We start from the raw sequence: 18,245 nt of genomic DNA, 5'->3' as shown, positions 1-18,245 counted from the left end.
TGAAAATGGTGAAAAACAAAGTTGAATCTGTAGTTCCTTCATTCCTTCATGGTCTTCACATTCGATGGTCGTCAATAAGTTGGTCATATGACCTGTAACTCTGCGCCGACGTCATCGCATTGTTTGCGTTCGAATGCGCACGCAGTTTACGTCTGAGTGAAACCCAATGGAGGGAGGGGGTTACGCGCTGACGTCAGCACGGCGCGACAAGCCCCGCCCTCGTGACGTTGCGCCCGTGCGGGGCGAGCAGCGGCCGCCGCTGGGCGCGCGTCGCGCGCTGGCGCGATGCTGCTGGGCAAGGTGAAATCGCTGCGCGTAGCATTCGATGGCGACCATCGTGTGGCGGCGTCGGCGGTGTTCACGAGCGGGGACTTGGTATCCGGGCGCGTCCTGCTCGAGGCGGCCGGCTCCGTACGCGTGCGCTCCCTGCGCCTGATGGCGCGCGGCCACGCCAGGGTGCACTGGACCGAGTCCCGGAACGCGGGGTCCAACACGGCGTACACGCAAAACTACAGCGACGAGCTGGACCTCTTCAACCATCGTGAGGCGATCATCGAGCCGGGCGCAGGTTCGCACCCGACTCGCGGCCCTTTTGTCCTCGATGGGCCCTTGGAGGCCTCTTGGTTGTTTATCATTTATTTATTTAAATACAGGTACATCCGTTCTTGTGGAGGAGGGTAACAAGGGGGGAAGGGGGAACGGACGTGAATGGGGGTGAAGGGGGAACGAGAGGAGTTGGGGATGAAATTGGCGTTGGTTGTTGGCGGGGGGGTGGGGGGGTCTCTGTGTGTTCCGTCATCTGAGTCCATGACGTGCGGAATCCGATGAGCGGCACCTGAACACCCAGACGGACGAAAATGAGACTGGGGTTCCTTCTGCGAGACAAAAGAGAGTTACATGTCCTTTTGGGTTCATATGTAGTTTTGGGGGTTACAGGGGGGGTACATGTCATGAACTTTTTTGGTGGGGTGGGTGCATGAAGAGGGGCTGGTACATGTCGACATGTACCTTTTTTGGGGGTACACAGTACTTACCATGTACTTGTACTTTTCCTTTTTTGGGGGGGGGGGTGCATGTAGAGGGGGTGGATACATGCCATGTACTTTTTAGAAAGGGTGCATGAAGAGGGGGGGGACCTTCCATAGACAGAGAGATCAGGGACCTTCCCTGTACTTTTTTTTGGGGGGGGGATGCATAAAGAGGAGGATACATGTTGACATACCTTTTTGGGAGGTATATGAAGAGGGGATACATGCCATTTACTTTTTGGGGGACGTTCATGAAGACGGGTACATGTCAACATGCACCTTTTCAGGAGGTACATAAGGAGGGGGATAATGTCCTTTTACATACATGTCATGTTCAATTTTGGGGTGGGAGGGTACATATGGAGGGGGGTGCATGTTCTTTTACATACATGTCATGTTCAATTTTGGGGTGGGAGGGTACATATGGAGGGGGGTGCATGTTCTTTTACATTTCATGTACTATTTTGGGGTGGGGGGGGGTACATGAGGAGGGGGGTACATGTCCTTTACATACATGGTTTTGTGTTTTTGTTTCTTCTCTCTGTGTGTTTTCATGGTGTCATATTCTGTTTCCTATTCCCCTGTCTGCTTTGTCCAACCCCTCCAAGGTGACCCCCCCACCCCACCCCACCCCACCCTTCTCCAACCCCTCCAAGGTGACCCCCCCACTTTTCTCCAACCCCTCCAAGGTGACCCCCCCACTCTTCTCCACCTCTCTCCACTCCCACCATACCATGGGGATACCTATGAATACAGTATAAACTTTATCGGGAAGCTAATACCGCCGAGGTGCGAAAGATTGAAGTAACCGGGCCCTCCTGGGTTGTGCCTGCGGAGTGGGTTCCTGGTAAACAAGTCACCAGGAGGTGTGCGCAGGTGTGAATTAATTGGCATTCACAGAACAGGTTCGACTGTTGTTGGAGCTGCTTCACCGCACTGTGGTTTCGGTTACTGTTTTCATGTAGCGCATGCCATGTACGTGCCGTGTACATGTGTTTCAAGAAGATGTGAGGGTCGTGATTTTTTTTTTTATATCCATTTACTATTAAGCATTCCCGTTCGGTGATTGTGTTTAAATGCACTTTCTAGTTTCGCTTTGAAGCAGCTCGATCCTGTTCAAACCAGTTGCTGTTGCTGGGCTCAGGAGTCTGCTCCGTGCTTTCCCATTGGTTAGAGCCAGGCTCTCTTATGTCGGTCTGCAACATCACGTGGACGCACAGCACTCTTGGATGTGAAGTGTCGTCCATGGATGGCTCTTCATCCTCGGTGTGCCTCCGTGTGCTCTTCATACCCAAACATCACGTCGTGAATATTTGGTATTCCAAAGTTCCTTTGGGGGAAGTGTGTGTGTGTGTGTGTGTGTGTGTGTGTGTGTGTGTGTGTGTGTGTGTGTGTGTGTGTGTGTGTGTGTGTGTGTGTGTGTGTGTGTGTGTGTGTGTGTGTGTGTGTGTGTGTGTGTGTGTGTGTGTGTGTCGGTCCGTACGTGTTGTTTCGAACTGTTATTTCTCATTTTGGGTGCTCAGCGCTCGCAAAGTGATTATTTGGAAAATTATGTGTGAATCTACTCTCTAAGTTACTATAAAGAACTATGTTTCACACTTTGTGTTCATCAACACTTCATGAAACGGATGTTTGTGAGCAACAGGTGTGCAGGTAGAAAAGTTTGAGATTTACGAGTTTTGATTTATTTATTTTTTCATTCAATAATGGACTTCAAACCTGAAGTCCTTCGAACTTGAAGTCCGTCGTTGAATGAAAAAATGAAAAAAATAAATAAATAACTCGTAAATCTCAAACTTTTCTACCTCTCACACATTTGACTTAATTAACCTCCGCCATCTTCGAAGATGGATGGAGGTTACTGTTTTCACCCCTTTCTGTTTGTTTATTTGTGAACAGTATTATGGAAAAACTCCTCGACGGATTTCGACGAAACATGGTGGGGGGGGGGGGGTAGGTACGGTCCAAGGATCATGCCATTAAATTTTGGACTTGGTCCTCCCCCCCCAAAAAAAAATTGTTCGAGAAATTTTTTTTTTTTTTTGCATTTCTTCATGTTTTCAGTGATTTCCAACCCCCCCCCCCAAAAAAAATTGTTACCCCCCCCAAAAAATAGAGGAAATTATTTTTTTGCATTTCTACATGTTTTAAGTGATTTCCAAACCCCCCCCCCAAAAAAAATTGTTGGAGAAAATTTTTTTTTTTTACATTTCTACATATTTTAAGTGATTTCCAACCCCCCCAAAAAATTGTTACCCCCCCAAAAAGAAAAAAATATTTTTTTTGCATTTCTACATGTTTTAAGTGATTTGCACCCCCCCCCCAAAAAAATAATTGTTCGAGAAAAAAAAAATTTGCAACTTTTTTTTTCAACAAAATTTCGATTTTCTTTTTTGCATTTTTAAATATTTTAAGTGATTTCCAACCCCCCTCCCCCCTCTCCCTCAAAAAAAATGTTGGAGAAAAGAGCTATAACTGTCAGCACTGTTGACATCATATTTGATGAATAAGATATAAGGTTCACTTGAGTGACCCAGCAGTATTGGCGGCGGAGGTTTTGCACTCTCCCGATTGCTCCCCCTCTAGTTGTGACTATTTTCGACATTTCCCCCTTATCATCGGCCTAAAGGATAAGGGTGTATGTATCATTCTCACTCACTCACTGATATTAATGTTCGGAACTTTTCGGGTGACGTAGAAAGTTGAAATTTCACGTGACAACAGACACCGAAGCCGATACACCGGCAAAAAATCATAAAAGGCGCAGAACCCTCAGAAAGCTCCGCAAATGAAAATAGAAATACATTAAAAAAAATTAAAATCCAGGTGACTGACCCGAGACAATGTGAAAGCACACCGCACAAATATATATGTATATATATATGTATATATATATATATATATATATATATATATATATATATATATATATATATATATATATATATCATACTTTGGAATCCAGGACTACCTTCCTTGTACATTGTCGTAGTCAACATGATGGTTAGTTTGTAATGACTTTAACCAATGGGTCTCTTTAGACACCTGCTCGGGAGATCTGTTGTCTGGCTTGTATAGACCGGGGAACCGGATGGGCATCTTCAGCAGCAGGGTAACGGGCAAACACGTTTGCTCTTCTCCTCCATTGGCCGTCTTCCTCATCAATACAAAAGATACTGTAGGATTCTTCCAAAAATGTATGAATAATCACCACCATGACACTCGCCTGTTATCACTGAGCTGGACGCCTCCTCGGTGATCATTATTATGTTTATCGTCGGTTGGTCTATCTTCTTTTGTTATTGTCATTAAAAATCATTCCATTTGATTGTTTTCCTCATTTATTAATCCAGGTTTTCCACACTCGTGAACACATGTCTGTTGAATGACAACATGGTGTCTGCAGAACCGAGAGACGTAGCCGGTCGAGCCTGGGGCCCGGGCATGCCTTTGACCTCAGTTCAACTTGAAAAACTCTTAAGACACTCAAAAGTATATTTGAAGACATTTTAGGGGCTTTTATAAGTCAAATTCGAGAATTATCAACAATTTTGAATTGGTTAAACTTCATGTTTAAACTTTTTGTTTATTTATTTATTTCTTCGTTTAAATTTACATACTTATCATGATCGGGGGTCTTAGTTTAGTGAGCAGCCAAGGCATCCCATCCCATACTGCATCCCATCTCACCACCCTTCCAATCCCCTAACTCCTTCCCCTTGCCATCCTCAAATGCACCTGCATACCCCCCCCCACCAGCTTCCAAACCTTGCCCACCTACCCCCCCCCCCCCAATACCAGCACCCAAACCATCACCAACCCCCACATACCCTCTCTCTGCCAGCCCCCAACCCCTACCACCCTCCCCTTTCCAGCCTTCACCCAACACCACCCTCCCCTTTCCAGCCTTCAACCACCACCACCCTCCCCTTTCCAGCCTTCAACCACCACCACCCTCCCCTTTCCAGCCTTCAACCACCACCACCCTCCCCTTTCCAGCCTTCAACCACCACCACCCTCCCTTTCCAGCCTTCAACCACCACCACCCTCCCCTTTCCAGCCTTCAACCACCACTACCCTCCCCTTTCCAGCCTTCAACCACCACCACCCTCCCCTTTCCAGCCTTCAACCACCACCACCCTCCCCTTTCCAGCCTTCAACCACCACCACCCTCCCCTTTCCAGCCTTCAACCACCACCACCCTCCCTTTCCAGCCTTCAACCACCACCACCCTCCCCTTTCCAGCCTTCAACCACCACCACCCTCCCCTTGCCAGCCTTAAGCCACCACCACCCTCCCCGATCCTGCCTTCAGCCACCACCACCCGCCCCTTCACAGCGTTCAACCACCACCACCCTCCCCTTTCCAGCCTTCGACCACCACCACCCTCCCCTTTCCAGGCTTCAACCACCACCACCCTCCCCTTTCCAGCCTTCAACCACCACCACCCTCCCCTTTCCAGCCTTCAACCACCAACCACCCACCCCTTTCCAGCCCTCAACCCCCTCACCTTCCCGTTTCCAGCCTTCAACAACCACCCATCCTCCACTTTCCAACCCTCAACCCACTCACCCTCCCCTTTCCAGCTCTCAACCCCCCCCCACCCTGCCCTTCCCAGCTCTCAACCTCCACAATCCTCCCTTTTCCATCCCTCATCCCTCACCCACACTCCCCTTTCCAGCCTTCAACCCCCACCCACCCTCCCTTTTCCAGCCCTCATCCCCCACCCACACTCCCCCACCCACCCTCCCCTTTCCATCCCTCAACCCCCACCCACCCTGCCCTTCCCAGCCCTCAACCTCCTCACCCTCCCCTTTCTAGCCCTCAACCCCCAACCACACTCCCCTTTCCAGCCTTCAACCCCCACTCACCCTCCCCTTTCTAGCCCTCAACCCCCAACCACACTCCCCTTTCCAGCCTTCAACCCCCACTCACCCTCCCTTTCCAGCCCTCAACCCCCACCCACCCTTCCCTTCCCAGCCCTCAACCTCCACAATCCTCCCCTTTCCAGCCCTCATCCCCCACCCACACTCCCCTTTCCAGCCTTCAACCCCCACCCACCCTCCCCTTTCCAGCCCTCATCCCCCACCCACACTCCCCTTTCCAGCCCTCAACCCCCACCCACCATCCCCTTTCCAGCCCTCATCCCACACCCACACTCCCCTTTCCAGCCCTCAACCCCCACCCACACTCCCCTTTCCAGCCCTCACCCCCACCCACACTCCCCTTTCCAGCCCTCACCCCCACCCACACTCCCCTTTCCAGCCCTCACCCCCACCCACACTCCCCTTTCCAGCCCTCACCCCCACCCACACTCCCCTTTCCAGCCCTCATCCCCCACTTACACTCCCCTTTCCAGCCTTATGGAAATCCAGCCTTTCCTTATCATTGGAAACCTTATGACCTCTATGTTGTGGAAATGCATGATAGCAAGCAAAACAGAGTAGCTAAAGCGTTTAATTAGCCAAATTCAAAATGACCGACGCTGAATTCCTGTTGTTTTTCAATATTTGAGAAATTTTAATCCACATGGCAGAATATGCATATGTAGCTGCATATTTCATTACTATGATGTTATATACATTACTTGAAATAGATAAAGTAAATTGAAACTCTTTCAAAATGTAAAATCCAACATTCCACAAATTGAAAAAGTGTCATAACTTTGGAAATAGTCCACATAAAGGAGTGATTTTGTTGTCTACATATATGTTTTCATATATATGAGGATTCCATTAAAATCATACTTGATGTAATCAAACCCTTCCTTGTCATGCAGCAAAACAAGTGGAATACATCAAAATGAAAAAGCGATTTAGTGTCTTGTGTTATGTTTAAGAATATTTAGTATCGGTGTTAGTATTCAGTGGCTGATCCATCTATTGATGAAATTTGATACTCAATAGGCCAACCAGGACTCGGCCATCACTTGTCTGGTAATCTATACAAGTAATTCCTTACAGTTTGGAGTATAACTGATGATTCACTCCATCGTTTTGAGTTGTGGCCTTATCCCTGAACATTTTAAAAATATTGTACTGGTGGTAGATAGAAATAGATTCTGTGTTTTTCTAACATATCTAATCATATTGTTGCGAATTCACGCCCGCCGGCGTGCGATCGGCCGCTCGACTCGAATGGCGGCCGCCTCGCCCACCGGACGGACAATTCTGTCATGACCCTCCGGGAACTATCGCCCGGAGCCAGTCACGGGTGGGCCTTTCGACCTCACCACGATCGTGCCAATCGGCCACCCGCGTAGGATAGGGTTGTTCGCCAAACTCGACCTACCTAAATACCCACGCGGATGGTAAACCGGGCGATCGTACCTAGCCGCAGGCCGACTCCGGACACGAACCACCTAAGCGGTCCGTTCCGTGCTACAGTGATAACCGAGCGGTGTTATCGTCGGCCTCGACGGTTCCGATTAAGACCACTACGAACCCTTTACGTGAAGCAAGATGGAGATTCAAACGAAGGAAAGGATGCAGCAAAACGGGGAACAATTCAACATAATGCACATTTATTACCCAGCCCACGAAAAGCACACATATACAGTCAAACAGTCAGAATGCACATATATTAATTTAAAACAAAAACAACAATGCAGCGACGACCGAATACGTGAACACACGGCAACACTTGTACAGTTTTACTTCACAGACGGCGCCGACACACATTAACTCAAAAGCAAAGGAACGAAGCCACCCTCATAGACAAGGGGGCAGACGGGCCTGTAGGCCAATATTTGCGCGGGACCTGCAGGAGCGGCCAGGTCCGCGAGACCGGGGGGGGGGGGGGTCCTACCCGCGTCCTCGTGACGAGCCGCAAATGTGGCTGCCCGGCGGTGCCCCGACTTCATGCTCCTTCGCGGGTTCCGTTGGCACCGCTTGGAGTGAGGTGGGAACGGGGCCCCCTTTTTGCACTATCTCAGCGCGGGGGAAAGGGGTAAATTGTTGATGCCCTGGGGGAGGAGAATGGCTGGCTGGCTTGGGTCCCGCGACGAGCGATCCCACCGCGACCTCGTCGCCGACCGCCGTCTTCCCTGCCTCGGACCCGAGCTCCTTGGCCTCCTCCCACAATTCTCCTCAGCCGACTGCAGAAACCACCTCGACGCCTTCGCCTCCCGACTCCACTCCGCTCTCCAACCCGACTTGACTGCCAAAACTCTCTGCCTTCAGAACTCTGCCCCAAAACTCTCTGCCAAAATTCTCTTTGCGCTCGGCGCTTTATAGGCCGGCAGGAGAACCCATATGCAAATTTCCGGATCAGGATAAGCTCGGGGGCGGAGCCACGCTCGCCCATTGGATGGAGGAAAAGTGGGCGTGAACCTCCCCTGATCCTAGAATTGGCATATTTCGATTCCACACAGACGCGCCTGGAGGCGGGGCCAAGCCGCCCCACGCTTGCTGATTGGACGGATCAGAAGTGGGCATGTACCATTCTTGATCCGAATTTTCCCTCGGAAAGGCCGCTATTTGCACTCGCGACTCGGTGCGTATCGCTTGAATGAGCCCAAGACAGCCCGACGCTCAGTGTTCACAGGTGATGCGAGAATGGCCATAGAAGGAGAGAGGTGAGGGTGGTGGAGGGTTTTTGGTGGTGGTTTGATGGTTATAGCGGTTGATTCAAAATAAAGATAGAACAGAAAAACGCCTAACTCAAAGCGTCGCAGCCCGAATGAATCACATAAAAATCCCTCTAAACAACGGGTTTGGGGCTAACTACACATGTACTTAAGAGATATCTCACCTACGGGACCTGAATGGTGGTTTGCGAATTTCCACAGCCGTAACAATATTATCGCATATGTTCAAAATCGTTCATTCCTTTGTCTGTCTATAGGCTTGAAATGCAAAAATCTGTACTGTTGCAATGCACTTTTTTGCTTCATGTTGTAATTTGAGACTGCACTCATGCAATAAGTTGCGTTTGTTTTCATTATAACAAATGAATGTTGCTTTATTTCAGGTATCCCAATCAAGCATAAAGAACTAGAACGGGCACTCATAGAGCGCATACCTTCGCCACCACTACTTTTTTTGTTCTTGGTATGAGTGTGGGGAACTGGTTTCATATGAATGGTCTTATGACACAAACCACATATCTATAATGTCATGACCCCCCCCGACTTTCGGGGGCTACGGACTAAATAACAATCAACTCACGTCATTTTGGCGAGTCTTCACTTGCAAGCTCGGTGAATACAACGTTTCAACAAGAGAAGGTAATCTCGTTTGATGATGGTTTCATGCAAATCGAATAAGAATTGACTGAGTTATACCGAAAACCGCATATTTTTCAAGGGCGTGACCCCCCCCCCCGACATTTTACCCCAACCAGTGACATGTGTTATGACGTCATTGTGTCACAAGATTGGGCATTAAATTCTGAACATTTTGGTGCTGGGTTCATGTAAAGCGGACAAGAATTGATCGCGTTATGAAAAAAAACGCATATTTTTCAAGGTCGTGACCCCCCTGACCTTTGACCCCTAACCGGTAACAAGAGTATGGGCGTCATTGTGTCATATTGCATATCACAAGCTGAGGCGTTGAATTCTGAACATTTTGGCGTTAGTTGCATGCAAATTGAATAAAAATTGACCGTGTTATCGTAAAAAGACGATTTTGACCTTTTCTTGACCTTGACCTTTGACCCGAACGATCCCAAAATCTAATCGAATGCTTCCTGGCTAATAACCAATCATCCCACCAAATTTCATGCAATTCGGTTTAATACTTTTTGAGTTATACAAATCACAAGATTACAAACAAACAAATAAATAAATACACGCCGACCAAAACATAACCTTTCGCAGAATGTGAAGATAATAATAGCCATGCAATCCTCTAACAGTGGTGAAGGGCCCTCACAGACCGCTTTTCAAACAGATTCGCCCCCAAGCAAAAGATCTAAACCTTTTTGTGTTATCCATTATCCAGAGGAAGATTCCCAAGCTCCGCTCACTTCACCAAAAGATGTTTCATCATGGCAGACATTGCTAAATGCTGCATGTGTACGTCAGCATGCACGTCAGCATTGCTGGAGAAAGCTCAAAATCTATCAGAAGGAGAGGTGCCTGACATAGTTTACCATAGCCAGTGTCGGTCACGCTTTACATTGAAACGCGACCTTCAGCTCTGAGAAAAACATCGAGAAAGGTGTGATGATGGTGAAACCACAGTATTTGGTAGCAGTAAACATCTTCCCAGTTCAAAGCCTTCAACAGCAAGGGTTTACGAAACAAAATGCATATTCTGTGAAAGAGAAAAAGTATAAAAAAAACATCAAGAACAAGAGAATCAATTGTACAGTGTACAGATCTGCGATGCGATAAGAGAATACGGGAGTGCGCAATGCAAAAGAGTGACCCGAAGATCTTAGCAGTTGCGTCAAGAGACTGAGTTGCCGCTGAGGCACATTACCACCACTCATGTTACCGCATGTACACGAATAAAGGCGGTGAAACTGCAACAACTGATGTGTCTCCTGATGCCGAAGAAGACTGCCTGTACAACGAGGCTGAAAGAAATGCGAACGAATCGCTCTTCACATTTATCCGTGATGATTTATTCACGAATCCTCGTGTATTAAAGATGATTGATCTCACAGCAATCGTCGTTGAGGTGATGTCAAACACAGGGATCACCATGACCAAAGAATCCACCAAGAAGCATATTCGATGAAATATTGAAAAGGAATTTGCAGATACTTTACATTTCTGTAAAGATGATAAAGGGAAAACACTCGTATTCCCTCACACTCTCACAATCTACGAACTTGTGAAAGAGAACCAGAAGCTCAAGGACAAGATAGAAACCCTTACAGCAGTAACATCTGGTGATTCTTCTGTCGTTATCAAAGCTGGCTAAATAATTAGATCTTCCATAAAAGAGATCCGCCAGGATCCAGTGTGGCCTTTCACGCCTGCTTTGGTGAACTGGAGTGGCTTCCGATTACCAGAACTTCTGCAAATCTTCATAACGTGTGTCCTTTCAGGTGAACCAAGCTATCACAGTGCCTCGCAGAAAATTCAACTGTTAGTGGATTCATATGGCCAAGATCTGGTCTACAGTGTCACCTGTGGTCGTGTGAAACCACCGAAGCACATCTTGCTATCAAATGCAGTGAAAACACTGACAGGAAATTCGGAAATCATCCAGATAATGAACAAACTAGGGCATGGAGTTTCATATACTGTTCTCGAGGAAAACGACACTGCCTTGAGCCTTCAGAAAATAGCCTCATCCTCAGATGATTCTGTCCCACTTCCTGATTGTGTTAACCCCTACAGATATTCCGCTCTCGTTTGGGACAATATAGATTTCCTCGAGGAAACTGCAACAGGAGCAGGAACAAGCCACAGGGTCAATGGCATCATTGTCCAACAAAAGGTGTATGGTCCTAAGCTGGAATCGGCATGACCTGTAATAGAAAATAAAAAGCAACGTTCCATCAAATATAAAGAACAACAGCTTCCAATTTATAACACTGGGAAAAGAGAAGGACCTGGAAGCAAAACATTTGTTGAAGAAAACCACGCTCTTCCTCAAAAATCCATCCACAGAAAGGACTTGATCTGGATTCTTCTACGGCAAATGCACCCGGAAAACCAAATTATTCCAGGATGGACAGGAATCAACATCATTATGAGACAGGACCAGACAGACAGTTCATCAGCACAACATAGGCTATCTTAACCCAATCAATTTTCCAGCAACCAGCATGGCGACAGCAGCTGAGATTTTGAACAGGTCAATGAAGGTAAAAGAAAGCCTACATCTTCAAGAGGTTGTACTGGTATTCGACCAGGCCCTTTATTCCAAAGTGGCAGAAGTTCTGTGGAAACACAGATGTCAATATCCCGGAGTAATTCTTCGCCTCGGCTCTTTTCATATGGTCTGCAACTTTCTGGGAATACTTGGAAAACGTTTTGAGGATGCAGGCCTGCGTGACCTTTGCATTGAGGCAGGAATAGTGGCAGAGGGGTCTGTAACGAGTGTCATGGCAGGCAGACAGTACAACAGGTCTCTCCGAACGCACAAATACATATATGAGGCCCTTTTCAGATTGCTATGGGTGGGATTTCTGCTATGAATGAAGGAACAACAACCTACACAGATGAACCAGATCAATCAGTTATTGGAATTACTGAGTGATCTTCTGGACACTTCTCGTCAAAGTTCCAAATATGAAGAGACGCTGAACCATCAATTGTTCTTGCAGATGCTGGAACACTTTGAGAAATATTGTGAACATCTACGGCACACCAATGGACCTCTTTCAGCGTTATGGATGTCATACTTTGACATGGTTGAGGGAGTATTGCTGGCCCTAATTCACTCTTCCAGAGAAGGTGATTGGAATTTGCACATGGCTGCAGTTCGTGGCATGATTGTCTGGTGCTTCACCTATGACCGACATAATTATGCCCGGTACCTTCCAGTATACTACGCTGAAATGTCCCAGCTCAGAAATGACCATCCAGAAGTGCTTCAACACTTCCTTGAAGGAGAGTTTTCTGTCCAACTAGGAGAAAAGAACCCCTTTGCTAAGATACCCTTGGACCAGACAATTGAAGAGACAGCCAATTGTGACACAAAAGTTGCAGGAGGAGTGCGCAAGTATAGTCTCAAACCTGGTGCAATGAGTCGGTTCTTCCTGACAGCAGAATACCGGTCATCCTTCTTGCGTCATCTCCGAGATGTGTTAGTCACAGGCAAATCTGATCATGGACATGTAGAGTTACAGAACAGCAGAATTAAAAAGGATGAACTGGCTGTCAATGCTGTTGTAGAAACCCTGCAAAACTGGGTTAATCCCTTTGAAGAAAATCAACAAGAACTAGTCAGTCTGTCTACAGCTGCTGCTGCAACAAGGCAGATTGCCACACAGTTGCTAGAAGCAGAAAAGCGTGGTGAGGCAGCTTATCAGAGCATTAAGTCTGAAAGACTCGAATCAAGTCCACCAGTCGTGAAATTTCATGATCTATTGCCTAAGCTGAGGCTCAAGACCTTTTCAGATATGACTAAGAAGCAGAAGAAAGTTTCTTCAAATGGAAAATAAATGATTCTGAAAGCAGACCAAAAGTTGTTTGGGCAAATGGTACTCATTGCACAAACAAGAAAGAACCTGGATATGAAAGATGTCCTGGCACATCTTGGTCCGCTGCCATGGTCTCTTGCCTGTGAAGATGGGAGTATCAGGAAGACAAACAAAGCTGTGTTGGCCGGAGCATTACAAAAAAATGCACAAGCAGAGAACATTCCCACACCATCAGCCATGATTATTGATGGCATGGCTTTGGTTCAAAAGATGAAGGGGACCAGAAAACATTTGGAGACATTGCAAACACCTTGCTTCTTTCTGCAATTAGAGAAGGTGCACACAGTACTAGGATTGACATCATGTTTGATGTGTATCAACCACACAGCATAAAACACCACGAAAGAGCGAGACGAAGCAAGAATCCAGGCATACAGTTCAAGAATATAACTTCCCAACAAATTGTCTGTCAGTGAAGAAGTTACCTGCAGAGTAGTGACAACAAGACTGAACTCATTGAATTTCTGTTTCAGGAATGGCAACAACCACATTCAAGGTCATTATTGCAGCTAAAGCATATGTTGTAACCTCAAAGGAGAAGTGCATCAAAATTACTGACTCGGCAGTTGAAGATGTACCGGAGCTTTGCTGCCAGCAAGAAGAAGCAGACATGAGGGTACTGCTTCATGGAAAACACGCAAGTGACACCGGAAGTGCAGCTGTAATCTTTGTGGCGGACGACACAGATGTCTTCCTTTTGAGCATGGTGTTCTGTACACAAATTACTGCTCCTCTTTATCAGAAATGTGGGACTAAAACTCGCACACATTACATAGACATCACAGCTGTTGTCAAATTAAATGGATCTGATGTCTCAGATGCAGTTATTGGATTGCACGCTTTCACTGGTTGCGACTCCGTCAGTGCCTTCGCAGGTTGTGGGAAAATGAAAGCATTCAAACTGGTCAAAGCAAATCAGAATTTCCAGTCTCTTTAAGGAGCTTGGCCAACAGTGGAGTCTTTCGTCTTCTCTTCAAGCTCGATTGGAACGTTTTGTTTGTGCCATGTATTATGCTACATCTGGAGATGCTTCAGTCAACGAGTTTCGGTACAAACTATTTTGTGCAAAGAAAGGTGAGAAAGAGTCCTACCAGTTACCGCCATGTGCAGATTGTCTTGGAAAACATGCACGGCGAGCAAATTATCAAACCGCAATTTAGAGACAGAGTTTGAACGATCCCAAGACGCCCAATCCTGCAGGCTCTGGCTGGAAATTCGTTGGAGATGGTGATGACAGACACTTAGCCGTAGACTGGATGGATGGTGCGCCGGCCCCCGGCGCTGTTCTTGAGATGCTGTCCTGCAAATGTCGGAAGTCCTGTTGAGTTCCTCAATGTCCCTGTGCTGCAAATGGATTGAAGTGTTCTGACATTTGTAGTTTGAGCCCATGTGAAAACCAACCAATGAACGACGGTACAGACAGCGAAATGGAGTTGAGCAGCGAAGACGATTATGAAACTGAAGACTATTAGTTCAAATATTCCAAGATTGTGTACTTTCATTATTTTGTTTAAATAATAATAATAATGTGTTTGTCTTATAACATGCCTTATATTTTATTTCTGTGTTGCTGTTACAGCTGCGACATTTGAAATCTGGACCAAATGATCAACTTGATGTCGAAAGCACATAATTACATATTTTCTATGATATTGTGACGTCCACGGGACTTGAACAGTCCCGCCAACGTAGAATAAGCCGAAACTATGGTATAGCCTGCGGGCCTGCGGGGCAGGGCATGATGGTGGGGGGAGTGGTCGGCATGATCATCGTGTCTGCCAGGGATATAAGGAGTGCGCGCCGCCTGAGGCGTTGTAGTGGGTGCCGTAGTCGCCGCGGCTCGTGTGTGTATTGAGTACGTAATAAAGGAGAGCTGCAGGCAACGTACGTCCGCGCTCCCGCTTGTGCAACCAAAGCCGGGCTCGACTGTTCCTCCACTCGTGTCTGCCTTCTAAGCATCCCTACCACAACACCACAGTTGGCTGATGAGGATGTTCGGATCGGCGTGTGCAGGGTGTTTGGGTTCGGAGCGGCAGCGAGTAACTCAGCGCACCCCGCGCGGTTCGAGGTTCCGGAGGAGTACGCATCGCGAAGAGCGTATCGCAGGTTCGCTCACCGCGCGCACAGGCTCCGGAGCCAGGAGGCTCGCCAGCGCGGCAAGCTCAGGCATGACAGGAAGTCGAGGCACGGCGCACGGACGCATGCCCGCCTTCGGCGGAGTCGACTTCGATCACGTCGAGTGGACAACAGCCGCGCTCGGAGTTCGTTTAATTGAGGTACGACAAATCGGGGGGATGATTTCTGCAAGGTCACGGCTAAAGAACGAGGACACGCAGTTCGGCTCGGACACGGCGTTGGACGTCGCACGAGCTCTGAGGAATGTCCGGGGTCTCGATGGTCGGTGCGCAGCAGATGATCCGGAGGTCAGCGCGATGTTCCAGGCGCGCACGGCCACGCGCACGGTCTGCAGCGCGAGTCGTGGACGAGCGTTGCAATGCAATCACTCGGACGGCAGTCTGAGCACTCGGGGACGTCTACGGTGTGTGTGCCGAGAGTCATCGCCCATCATAACAGTCATAGATGGCGGTGTGCGAAGCGATCCTTCCGTCCCGGGTCGAGACCTACTGCCGGTATGGTGTTCGGTGCATGGCATACACGGTAACGCCTCGGATCGAGTTTTGCAGCCTGGGCACGGAGATTCCAGCGACCCGGAGCAGGAGATACTGCCAGTGTTAGACCTGCCTTCAATTGGTCCGGAGGTGACAAGATCAGTGGCAGGGTAGGTTGAGGTGACCGGGGCAGTGATGCTGCCCATGTTGAGCCTGGTTTCAGTTGGTCCGACGGTGACAGGACCGATGCCAGTGGAGGTCGAAGTGATCGGGGCACTGATCGGGTGTGGAGTTGAGTCCACTCGTGCTGCCCTCGCATCGTGCACGTACACCGGCGAAGCGATGGCACCGCTTGCGGTGCCCGACGTCTCGGTGCTCTACCGGGGTCGAAGCGCCCTACTCTCGGAGTTTGTGGTGCGAGGGGAGGGGCCCGCCCTTTTGGGTCGGGACTGGTTGACGCACCTCGGGCTGGATCTCCAGTTCGTACCTTCAGGTGAGCCGGTGCATGCACATGGTGAGCCGGTGCTCCCTTCGATGCTGTCGTCGAGTTCTGAGGGCGAGGTTCTGGCGGCGGGAGCCGCATCGATGCAACGGGAGCGGCCGTTCGTTGCTGCCTGCAACGGTGATGTGCGGTTCGGGAGCAACGGAAGCCGTGCCAGCTCTCGCGCTGAGCTCTCGCGCTTCGGCTGCGCTCATGGTGCAAGGCGCGCCTGTGTTGTTCGGGCGGTTTCAACGGGGAGTTGCAGCGAGCCCGTCGCGTTCAAGAAAATCACGGTTCGCAACATCGAGTCGACAACCAAGATACGGACTCGTGATGTGGGTTATGGGTTGCTGTTCATTGCATATTTGTTTTTCATTGCTCGAGTGATGCATTTTAACGTTGTTGAAATAAATGCCGACAGTTCATGTGTGAGAATAGGTTTGCCTGAGATCAATCGATGGGATTTGCATTATGATCAATGTGATGTGGAGGCTTTGGGAGCGATGGTGGCGAATAAAGAGGTTTTGTTGGCCTCCCGTTGCCCCAGGCCACGGGTGGTTGCTTTGTCATGTGCAGGGATTTTATCGAAAGAACGCGCTGTACGGGAAAATGAGTTTGCAATTGTACCAACGATGTTCTTATTGATTTATGACGAGCCTGTGATTGAAGTGTGGTTTGAATGGAGTTGCTACTGTCTAACTGCCGTGTGGGTCTCGGAGATCGACTCGGAGCCGGGGCTGGTGCGCTGTTCAGCGTTACCCCCACCTCTGGTTTCGGCAAGGTCAGACGTGCCTGGCGCCTGGGACGCGGCTCTCTGTTTTCGCTCAAGGCCGTTTGGACATGCGTTGGAATCTCAACTGATGCGTGGGTTGTTGTGGGGCATTGGTTGCATCCAGCCAACGGCGCTGTTCAGCGCCCCCACCCAAGGTCGGTCGGGTCTGGCGTTGGCGCCACGGCTTCCAGACAGCGGGCTTCCGGCCTCGGAATGTTTATCTGCTTCAGGTCTGGCTGGGGGAGATGTGCCGCCTTGTGGGCCGGAGGCGTTTGATGGTGCCGGGGGAGGTTTGCTCGGGAGGTCGCCACGACCTCGCCGAAGGCCATGTAAGCATGAGCCGCCTGGGGGGCGCTTTTGCTGCGTAGTGATGCTGTGCTTCTCGCCTTGCTGCTTCATATCGGTGACGCGGTCAGGGTTTTGTAGGTTCATGGTGCAACTTAGTCTTCGGAACATGGCCGTTGCAGCTCCACTCGCTCGCATTGACACGATATATGGTGTGATGTGCTTTTATACTATGCTGTTTCTTTTTTGTACCTTGTCTGCTTTGATACCGTGGTATTTCATGCTGCTTATGCTTATTATGATGCTGATCATTTAATAATCATGGTTTTAGGAGAGAGGAGTGTGGTATAGCCTGCGGGGCAGGGCATGATGGTGGGGGGAGTGGTCGGCGTGATCATCGTGTCTGCCAGGGATATAAGGAGTGCGCGCCGCCTGAGGCGTTGTAGTGGGTGCCGTAGACGCCGCGGCTCGTGTGTGTATTGAGTACGTAATAAAGGAGAGCTGCGGGCAACGTACGTCCGCGCTCCCGCTTGTGCAACCAAAGCCGGGCTCGACTGTTCCTCCACTCGTGTCTGCCTTCTAAGCATCCCTACCACGACACCACAGAAACGATGGAGGCGGATTATTTATTTATAACCCAAAGATGGCGGTCCGAATCGCTCTACCGCAAACGGGACGAGGAAGGTGGCACGAGTCGCTTTTCACTGAGTTGATAACGTTTATTTCTCTAACCAGAAATAAGACTCGGCAAGAAGAGGGATCCGGGGCGATTCGACGGGATGGTGGTGTGGGTTCGGGCGTGGGGAAGACACAAACAATTCCAATGGATATACCAATCTCAAACCCTCTAAGGTGCCAGGTACACACACACACACACACACACACACACACACACACACACACACACACACACACACACACACACACACACACACACACACACACACACACACACACACACA

The 18,245-nt window shown here is 48.8% G+C and overlaps 1 protein-coding gene across 5 annotated transcripts in view; it reads left to right on the top strand.

Annotated features, from left to right (window-relative positions):
* Positions 1-210: 210 nt before the first annotated feature.
* LOC147017732 (arrestin domain-containing protein 3-like) overlaps positions 211-18,245 on the top strand; it is a 45,976-nt gene continuing 27,941 nt past the window's right edge. For 3 of the 5 annotated variants that reach the window (XM_085847587.1, XM_085847586.1, XM_085847585.1), the window contains exon 1: positions 15,770-17,327. In XM_085847587.1, coding sequence (XP_085703713.1) covers positions 15,941-17,327 — 1,387 coding nt within the window. In that variant the 5' untranslated portion in view covers positions 15,770-15,940. Of the gene's footprint in view, positions 569-15,769; positions 17,328-18,245 lie in introns of those variants that run through there. The other 2 variants (XM_085847589.1, XM_085847588.1) reach the window with 2 other exon arrangements.

This window comes from Eptatretus burgeri, chromosome 11 (genome assembly GCF_056783735.1).
Source record: "Eptatretus burgeri isolate ZD-2024b chromosome 11, Ebu_testis_v1, whole genome shotgun sequence".
NCBI lineage: Eukaryota > Metazoa > Chordata > Myxini > Myxiniformes > Myxinidae > Eptatretus > Eptatretus burgeri.
The sequence above is the reverse complement of the archived record's forward strand: the minus strand, read 5'-3'. Positions and strand labels throughout refer to the sequence as shown.